The sequence below is a fragment of the Hirundo rustica genome, chromosome 28, assembly GCF_015227805.2.
Source record: "Hirundo rustica isolate bHirRus1 chromosome 28, bHirRus1.pri.v3, whole genome shotgun sequence".
NCBI classification, from domain to species: Eukaryota; Metazoa; Chordata; class Aves; order Passeriformes; family Hirundinidae; genus Hirundo; species Hirundo rustica.
In genome coordinates, this window is record NC_053477.1 from 522,765 (window position 1) to 532,790 (window position 10,026).

Genomic DNA, 10,026 nt, shown 5'->3' on the forward strand with positions numbered 1-10,026 from the left:
CACCGAACCGGCACCGAACCAGTGACACCGCACCAGGACTGAATCGGCACCGAACGAGCACCGAACCGGCACCGAACCAGTGACACCGAACCAGCACCGAGCCGGCACCGAATCAGTGACACCGCACCAGGACAGAACCGACACCGAACCGGCACCGAATCAGTGACACCGCACCAGGACCGAACCGGCACCAAATCAGTGCCACTGCCCTGGCACCGAACCAGCACCGAACCAGTGCCACGGCACCGGTACAGAACCGGCACCGAACCAGTGCCACTGCCCCAGCATCGAACCAGTGCCACCGCACTGGGACCGAACCAGTGCCACAGCACAGCAACCAAACCAACGCCACTGCACCGCGACCGAACCGGCACCACCGAACTGGCACCGAACCAGTGCCATTGCACCAGGACCGAACCGGCTTCACTGCCGCAACACCAGCACCAGCATCACCGCACCAGCACCAGCATCACTGCCCCAGTGCTGATCCAGCATCGCCATTCCAGTACCAGCACCAGCATCACCGCACCAGCACCAGCATCACTGACCCAGCATCACCATTCCAGTACCAGAACCAGCATCGCCATTCCAGTACCAGCACCAGCATCACCACACCAGCACCAGCATCACCACACCAGTGCCAGCATCACTGACCCAGTGCTGATCCAGCATCGCCATTCCAGTACCAGAACCAGCATCGCCATTCCAGTACCAGCACCAGCATCACCACACCAGCACCAGCATCACTGACCCAGCATCACCATTCCAGTACCAGTACCAGCATCACCACACCAGCACCAGCATCACTGACCCAGCATCACCATTCCAGTACCAGTACCAGCATCACCACACCAGCACCAGCATCACTGACCCAGCATCACCATTCCAGTACCAGAACCAGCATCACTACACCAGCATCACTGACCCAGTGCTGATCCAGCATCGCCATTCCAGTACCAGCACCAGCATCACCGCACCAGCACCAGCATCACTGCCCCAGTGCTGATCCAGCATCGCCATACCAGTACCAGAACCAGCATCACCACACCAGCACCAGCATCACTGCCCCAGTGCTGACCCAGCATCGCCATACCAGTACCAGAACCAGCATCATTACTCCAGTGTGAGTGTCTCTGTGCTGGTACCGGTGTCACCGTCCCAGTCCCAGCATCCCAGTTCAGCACAGCACCCTGGACTGGCATCCCCAGCCCAGTACTGGTACCAGAACCCTGACTTGGTCCCGGTATCCCCAGTACCGGCATCCCTAATCAATGCTCCCAGAACCAGCATCCCTGACCCCATCCTGGCATCAACATCCCTGGAACCATTCCCAAAAATATCCCACAAGAACCACGCTGAAGGGCCCCCCACGGGCTCCCCATCATGGCCACACTGTTCTGGCATGGTTCAAACACAGCTGGGAGCAGCAGTTGTCCCTTGGGCCAGGAAGAGAGAGGACAAAACCAACCCCAAAACATCCCAAAATCATCCCCTCCCACCTCTGGGGCAGCACACACACGTGGCAGGGTCACCAGTGACACTCCATCCCTTTCCCTCGGACATGAAAAACACCTCCACCCCCAAAAATATCATTGTTGGGATGGAAGATCGTTGGCCCTGCAAAACATCGTGGATATGGGGAATCACCATGGGAAATCATGGTGGGAGTGGGAAATCCTTGTGGGAATGGGAAATCCAGGCTGGGGTTAGGAAATCACCGTGGGAACGGGAAATGGAGGTTGTGGTTGGGAAATCATCATGGGGATGGGAAATGGGACATCATCCCTGGCATCCCCGTCACTGCGGGCAGCCGGGGCTCCCTCGCCGTGCACACACACATTCACACAGAAACGAGCCGTGCTGAAAATCCCAGGCTTTCCCGGCCCCGGCAATTTTGTCCCAGGACGGGACAAGCCGAGCCCAGTCAGGATTTTCCTGTCAGCAACATCCCATTCCCAAGCGGGCGGTGGGGAATCAGCCTGGAAAAAAGCTGCCGGCACCTCCAGCTGGGCGGAAAGCCCCTTTTCCAGAGGGAGGGGAACAACCCGGATTAGCATCAACGCCGGGGAGTCGGGGGCGTGGGCAGGCGGCGGTGGGGAAGGGCCGGTCCGACCCGCCCGGCCGAGCAGGGTCCCGGCTCTCGGGATGCCCCGCGGCCGTCTGGGCACAGCGGAGCTGCACCCCCCGCACCAAGAGATCAGGTTGGACCTCCTGCGCTTCCAGCCGAGCCTGTAATTAGCGCTAGATCCATGCCGGGAAGCAGGATCCGGGCCCTGGGAAGGAGCCGCGGCCGCCTCGGGGGTGTGAGACAGGCCCCGGCTGAGGCTGGAAAACTCATCTCACAGCGGGCCGGCGAGTGGGCATCGCCAGCTGGGGCTCCGTGTCCCTCTCCGAGCGTTCCTGCTTATTTTGCCTTCTTGTTGCTACCCCAGATCTCAGGATGCTTTTCCCAAGGCTGACTCTGACCCCCGGGTACCCCATCCACACATGAGCATCCCCTCAGGGCTTCCCCACTCCTCAGGTGAGGCCCCCAAGCCCAGATCCCGCCTTCCAAGGCGGCTGTGGTGGGGTCGAGCAGCCTCCAGCCCAAGGACGGGGGGTTCACCACCACCCCCGTCCCTCTCCCCAAAACCCCGGGGGGGCTTTGCCACGGCTTTGGGGAAAGGCCTCGACAGCGGGGACCCCGCGGCGGTGACTCAGGGATGCCGGGGGTTGCGAAACAGGCCCGGGATGGTTTGGGAGACGCCTCCACGCAGCCCCGCCAAGCCCAGCCGCCCCGGGCAGCCCGTGGGGGGAACAAGCCACGGCAGCGTCTGGGCTTTGAGCAGCGGCTGACCCGTCAGGCAGGTTTCCCGGAGCAGCAGCCCAGCCGGAGCGAGCCGTCCGGGGCCGGGAATGCCTCTCCACCCGCTCGCAGGCTGACGGAGCCCCCGGCTCTCTGCTCGCCACCGCCGGAGCCATGCGGGCTGCCGGGCTGCTGCTGGCCTGGGCACTGCTGCGTCCCGCTGCCGGCCAGCAGTGCCACCCCGCCTCCAGCCCCGGCGGCGTCCTCCGCTTCACCGACAGGCACGCCGAGATCCAGGTGCCGGCGCTGCACCGCGTGCCCAGCTCGCTCGATCCCCTCTACGGCCTCGTCCGGCGCTGCCTGGACCTCATCCAGCAAAACCCGCTGCCCACAGGTGAACCCCGAGCCGGGGAGCTGCACCCCCGCTGCTGCGGGAGCCGGGACCTCGCGGGGGTTTGCTGGCTGCAATCGCCGTGCCTGGAGCTGCTCCAGGGGTCCCCAGGGATTCAGGATTCCGCCTCTGTCCCGGTGCTGCTGCCAGGGAGGTTGGGGATTCATCAGGTGGGGCCTCCTCGACCTGTGCCATGATTTATTTTTTTGCAGAGCTGCTCAGGACAGCCCTGAATGACCCCGGCTCTGTGCGGACGTCGCAGGTGAGCCGGGATGTGGGGCAGGGAATCCCATGGGGATTCACTTGGCACAGGGCACACGGAGCGCCCCGAGCTCGGTGCAGAGGTGCCGACAAGGCTCTCCCGTGGTGCAGGTGGTGCAGTACGAGCTGGGCTATGTCGTCTGTGCCGCCGTGGCTCTGCTCTTCACCGTGGCCGTGCCGGTGGCCGGGATGTGCTTCTGCTACTGCCGGAGCCGGCGGCGGTGCGGGGGCCGGCTCCGCGCCCACCGGCGCTCGCTGGGCTGCCGCCGCCGCTGCCTGCTGGCCTGCCTGTCCTTCACCTCCCTCATCATCCTGTGAGTCCCCCAAATCACCCCCCAAATCTCGCGCTGGGCTGGGGGAATCGCGTCCTCCGGGACGACGAGGTTCTGCCGGGCAGCGCCGTCACCGCCTGCTCACCCCCCGCAGGATCAGCGTCACCTGCGCCTTCGCCACCAGCCAGCGGGTGAAGGGGCAGATGGAGCCGGGGCTGGGGGCTGTGCCCTCCACCCTGCGCACGCTGCGGCAGCACCTTGCCAATGTCCCCCAGGTGGGTCCCCGAGCGGCCTCGCCCCCGGCATGGGGCGCTGCCCAGGGATGGCGGCATTTCCCTCAGGGGATAGTTTGGCAGGCAAGAGGAGGTGACGCGGCTGCATTAAAAATGTCTTTTGAATGGCAACGCGGGGCTCCCTCCCCTCCCGACAGCTGCTACCCCCGGCTGAGCGGCTCCTCTTTCCTGGCAGGGGGTGCAGATGGTGGTGGACAAGTTCGAGGTGCCCCGAAAGCAGATTATCTCCGACCTGGGTGGTAAGCAGGGCACCGGGCAGAACCCCGAGCTTGCCCCGGGGATGGACGATGTGCTGACCGTGCCCCGGTGCCTTGCAGGGCTCAGCCGGAGCGTGGGGCTCTCCATCCACGCACAGCTCAAGGCCATGACCTACGCGGCGCTGGCGGACCTGCAGGACAGGGCCGGAGGTACGGCTGGAGCGCGACTGTCCCCGGGGCCAGGGCCGGGGCCGAAGCCTCGCCGGGGCGGCCGAGCCGAGCAGCGTGAACTAGCCCTGGGCTTTCTCTTTAAGACCTACAGACCTCGCTGCACCATTTACAGATTCTCCACAGGACGGTGCGGGCGCTGGCGGCGGCGCGGGCCGAGCTGGAGCCGGCGCTGCAGGAACGAAGGCACCGCGTGGTCGAGCTCCTGGACGACCCGCGCTGCACCTCCTGCGCCAGCGTCCTGGGCAGGGCACAGGGCCTGGAGCTGGGCGCTGACTACGGCAAGGTGGGCACGGGGTCCTGGGCCCCCGCCGTCACCTCCCCACCCGGCTGCCCCGCGGCTCACGGGTTCCTTCTTCCGCTCCAAGGTGCCGTCGGTGGAAAAGGTGTTGAAGGCGCTGGCCGGTCTGCCCCGGAGTGACTTTGCGGAGATGATTCGCCAGGTTGGGGGGTCAGGGTGGAGCGAGGTGGGGTCCAGCACGGGCAGGCAGCTCCAGCTGAGCTGCTCAGCACCCCCTCTTTCCTTGCAGGGCAATGGCACCTTCAACTCCATCCCAGAGCTGGCCGTGGAGAGGATGGCGCAGGTCACGCAGGGTGAGTGGGGTGGCCGCACGGAGTGGGGACATCCTCCGCGCGGTGAATCCCAGTTTGGGGACACGGGGCGGGATGCGGGGACCACCGCCCCTCCAGCACAGCCTTGGCCCCACAGATCTGCGGGGCGATTTGGCCCGCACAGCGGAGAAGGTGCAGTCCATCGCCGACGGCTTCCCCCTCCCTGACTACACCCGGCCCATGAGCGAGGCGCTGGTGAAGGCCGAGGAGCGGAGCCAGCCGTACCTGAGGGAGGTGGAGCGCTTCGAGCGCTACAGGTGACCCTGGGGGCAGCACGGGGTGCAGGGGGTGCAGCAGAGAAAGGCCCCGAGCCCCAGGTGCCTCAGCCCCTCATCTCGAGGCCGTGCCCTGCTGCTCTTCCCTCCAGGTGGATCGCAGGTACGGTGCTGTGCTCCATCATCCTCCTCATCCTCCTCTGCAACGTGACCGGAATGGCCCTGGGGGCGTACGGGCTTTCCAAGCGGGAGGACCCCAGTGACTACGAGTGCCGAGGAGAAGCTGGCGCCAAGTTTCTCCTGGTGTAAGCGCCTCTCTGGGTGCTGGGGGGCTGTTCCATCACACACACCTCCAAAATAACGCAGGCAAAATCAAGGGAGGGACTGGGAGCCGTCCCAGCGGAAAAGCTTTTGAAGCCGCCGCCTGCGCTGGCAGGTTTGGGAGAAGCTGCTTGGCCCTGGGAGCCGGCAGTTCCGGCGGCCCCTCTGCCTGGCACACCCAGCTCCCAGGGCCCTGCCCTGCACGGCGTGCCCGGGCTCGGGAAGGAGCTGCGGGGCTGCAGCTGGACGGGCAGGTCCCTTCCTGCCCGCTCGGGTTTGCAAAGCCACCGCCAGCACCTCCTCTCCCTCTTTCAGCGGCGTGGGCTTGGCTTTCCTGTTCTCCTGGCTCCTCATCCTCCTGGTTTTCGCCACCTTCCTGGTCGGGGGCAACATCCAGACGCTGGTTTGCAGGAATTGGGTCAACCAGGAGATTTATAAGGTGGGTGGCCACAAATCCACCCATCGCCCTGTAAATCTCTCCTTGCCTGCACCAAAACGCCTCCAAAGGCTCTGCGTCCTCCTCCTAAACCCGACTGGAAAAGCCCCGTCCTAGACCGGAGGGTTAAGTTTAGGATTAGCTCCTCGGATTTGCATCTCAGCTGGGAATTGCCCTTGTGCTGTTAATTCACTTGCTAATTGCTTTCCCTGGTCCTTGGGCATCCCTGGGGTGCTTGGGGCCGGCAGCTCAGTGTGATGGGGCTGAGAGAGGGTCTGGGGCAGTGGGACCGGGATCAGGACTCTTCCCACGGCAGTGTCACACACACGGGAGGTCCCAGCACGGGGCTGTCCCTCCAAACACACCCACCGAGGCTCTGCAGTGGGGAATGTACAAACAAAGGCAAAATTAATTCAAGCTGCGATGAGCTACCCCAGGATGCACCTGCGAGGGCAGAACACCCCCAAAATCACTGCTGGGAATGCCTGTGCCTTACCCTGACTCCGCTTTTCCTCTGGCCCAGTTCATCGACACCCCTGGGAATCTTCCGCCGTCCATGAACCTCACCCGCCAGCTCAACCTCAGGAGGGACTCCAACCTCAGCTCCACGTACCGGTGAGCGCTGCAGGAGCCCCCGCAATGAAGCCAGGGCGGATTTGGGATCACTCTGCCAACGCCCCTCTGCCTTTCAGGGAGTGCAAGAGCGGCGCGGGGCTCTGGGAGGTGCTGCAGCTCGACAGGTCCTACGACCTGGATGAGCACCTGAAAACCCCCAAGGTGAGGGCTGGCTCCAGCCAGAGCTGCTGGTGGCAGCAGGGGGACGCACGAGCTTTACTGGGGTTACTTGGAGCCCTGCAGAACCCCTTGTCTGACCCTCACAGTACACGGCCGATTTCCAAAAACGCCTGAGCGACTTCACAGCGAACCTTGGAGACGTGCGGCTCCTCCGCAGCGAGGGCAGGCAGGACCTGGAGACCTTCGCCCGCAGCGGCCTGGACGAGGTGGACTATGGGCGCTTCCAGGAGGAGGTGAGGGGTGCTCGTGGTGCGCTGCACCCTGCTGCAGGATGTGCCCCACACCGGGGCTGGGTTTTGGGCAGCCCCCCACTCCGTTTCCCCACAGATGAAAAACCCCGTGGTGCAGACCAGCCTGCCCGGCTTGGCGAGGAACCTCGAGGGGCTGCAGAAAATGCAGGTGAGGTGACTGGTGGGGCAGGCGGCAGGGGAGCCTTCAGTGCCCACAGGGATGTGCTCACCCCGCCGTGCCCTGCAGAGGAACAGCACGGTGGCCGGGCGGCTCGCAGCAGAGGCACGGGCGCTGTGGCACATGCAGAACTCCACGGTGCAGTCCCAAGAGGCTTTGGTGGTGAGTCCATGCTGGGCTGGTGGCAGCGGTGCTGCTGGCACCTCCTTGAAGGGGACAACGAGGTTTCTGAACCTTTCTCACCTCCCTGTCCCACAGGCGAAGCTGGGGGAAAGCGTGCAGTTCCTCTCCCACTTGGCACCGCACCTCAAGGTACTCACACGTCTCTTCCAGCCCCAAAAATCTTGCGGTGTCCCATGGGTCCCGTTGGCAAAAAAAACCCCAAACTTGCAGGGTGATGGGAGAGCCAGGAAAAATGGCAACCAGGAAAACTGATCTCCATGAGTGATTAGATTTGCTGTTGCAAATCAGAAATCCCCCTGCAAAGGCGTTTTCCTGCTCAGGGCACGTCCCTCTTTCCCTGCCCTCTGGCAACCGGACCCGGTTTGGAGCTCAGCATTGCTCCCTGCACCCCCCCGGCACCCATCCTGCTGCTCCGGGCCCTAAGGATGCTCTTCCCTCCCTGTGCTTCCTCAGGAGCGGGTGAAGAGGACGCTGGCCACCACGGCCTCGGTGGAAGCCCGGCTGCCCGTGCAAGCCCAGCAGATCCTCCGGCAGGTGAGGCGGGGCTGGATGAACCATTGGGGGTAGAATTCCCCACAGCCAGGATGAAAGAGGGAGAACAGGGCACTGCAAGAGGGCACCAGGAGCCTTCAGCCCTCATTTCCCAGCCTACATTAGCCCGGAGGTGGCTGGAGAGAGGCTGGAGCCAGGCTGGGAAGTGCAGAGATGATTTCTGGCTGGAGCCAGGCTGGGAAGTGCGGGACTCTCCCTCCACGCTGCCTTCCCCCTACGCAGGAACTCGGCTGCTTCACCAGGAAGGAGCTGCGGTATTTCACCCAGTACCTCAACTGGGTCGGGCAGACGGTGAGCGTTCCCCGTCACCCCGCAGGGATTGTTGGGGCCCAGGAGCCCCCGTGGATCCCTCCCATAAGCAAAACACATCCCCAGCAGCCAGGTGTGGGCTGATGCCTTGTCTCTGCTCCTCATTCCAGCTGAGGGAGGATGTGGCTTCATGCCAGCCGCTCGCCACGGCCCTGGACAACGGCCGGGTCATCCTGTGCGACCGCATCGCTGACCCCTGGGTAAGGATCCCCCTCCCTGGGGTCCAGTGGGCACCTACAGGACCACCAAGGTTCCCCAAACCCCTCCAGAGCCCGGGGGCTGCCCCTACCCTCCCCGCACAGCTCAGCCCTGTGGTTCTCCTTGCAGAACGCCTTCTGGTTCAGCCTGGGGTGCTGCACCTTCTTCCTCATCCCCAACATCATCTTCGCCGTCAGGCTCACCAAACACTTCCGCCCCATCCGCAACCGGCTCATGTGAGAGGCGGGCAGGGACGGGGGGACACGGGGATGGGGGATGTGGGCTCCTTCCTGACCATCCCTCGTGCTTTCTTCTTCTCCTATGCAGCTCCACGGGCTCAGAGGAGACCTGTCCCTTCCACATCCCCCGTGTCACGGCGCTCAAGCTCTAGGATGGGGCTCTGCCAGGTGCGGTGCCCCAGGAGCTCCGGCAAACCCGTGCCTGGCTCTCCAGGAGCTCCCACAAACCATGCCCCACTCTCCAGGAGCTCCCACAAACCCATGCCCCACTCTCCAGGAGCTCCCACAAACCCATGCCCGGCTCTCCAGGAGCTCCCACAAACCTGTGCCCCACTCTCCAGGAGCTCCCACAAACCCGTGCCCGTATCTCCAGGAGCTCCCAAAACCCCAAGCCCGGCTCTCCAGGAGCTCCCACAAACCCGTGCCCAGCTCTCCAGGAGCTCCCACAAACCCATGTCTGTATCTCCAGGAGCTCCCACAAACCTGTGCCCCACTCTCCAGGAGCTCCCACAAACCCGTGCAGAAGCACTGCAGGGCTCCGGGTCTCTCTGTCACCTCTCAGGGCTTTGGATCCCTCTGATGCCCCTTTCTCGGTGTTCTTGGGGTCTGGGGCACCTGGAGGTTTGGGATCCCTCGGGGCGCTCCCGGAGCCCGGCTGATCCCGGCTGGAAGGGGAGGCTCCCCCGGCTCTCCCCGGGCTGATCCCGGCTGGAAGGGGAGGCTCCCCCGGCTCTCCCCGGGCTGATCCCAGCTGGAAGGGGAGGCTCCCCCGGCTCTCCCCGGGCTGATCCCGGCTGGAAGGGGAGGCTCCCCCGGCTCTCCCCGGGCTGATCCCGGCTGGAAGGGGAGGCTCCCCCGGCTCTCCCCGGGCTGATCCCGACTGAAGGGGAGGCTCCCCCGGCTCTCCCCGGGCTGATCCCGACTGAAGGGGAGGCTTCCCCCGCTCTCCCCCATCCTCTCACACCCCACAGGGAAGGGCGCCCGCCGCTGCCCCACGACAATTCCCCTTTCCCGGGGCTCCCGGGAGGTGTGGGGCACATTAAAACCCTCCCCTAAAAACCTGCTCTCGGCTCCTTTGTTTGTGCCTTCCATCTTCCCATTATCCACCGGGAACGGTTCGGGGGAGATCAACGGCTCAGGGGGCTGAGGGGAGGAGGGAGCTGAGGGTAGGAATGGGGCTGAGGGGGCTCTGGGGATGAGAGGGGCCCATGGCTGAGGGGGCTGAAGGAAGCCCATGGCTGAGGGGATCCATGGCTGAGGGGAGCCCACGGCTGAAGGGGGCTATGGGGCTGTGAGGGTTCTGGGGATGAGAGGGGCCCATGGCTGAAGGG

The 10,026-nt window shown here is 64.5% G+C and overlaps 1 protein-coding gene across 1 annotated transcript; it reads left to right on the forward strand.

Moving 5' to 3' along the window:
- The first annotated feature begins 2,959 nt into the window (after positions 1-2,959).
- On the forward strand, positions 2,960-8,847 carry PROM2 (prominin 2). Its single transcript, XM_040087716.1, has 23 exons — positions 2,960-3,179; positions 3,389-3,438; positions 3,549-3,751; positions 3,864-3,984; positions 4,178-4,241; positions 4,320-4,409; positions 4,514-4,713; positions 4,796-4,870; positions 4,958-5,021; positions 5,137-5,296; positions 5,407-5,559; positions 5,891-6,014; positions 6,535-6,626; positions 6,704-6,788; positions 6,893-7,039; positions 7,134-7,205; positions 7,284-7,376; positions 7,473-7,526; positions 7,851-7,931; positions 8,172-8,240; positions 8,369-8,458; positions 8,586-8,692; positions 8,784-8,847. Exons 1-23 carry the CDS (start codon positions 2,960-2,962, stop codon positions 8,845-8,847), a joined length of 2,478 nt encoding a protein of 825 aa, XP_039943650.1.
- The last annotated feature ends 1,179 nt before the right edge of the window (positions 8,848-10,026 follow it).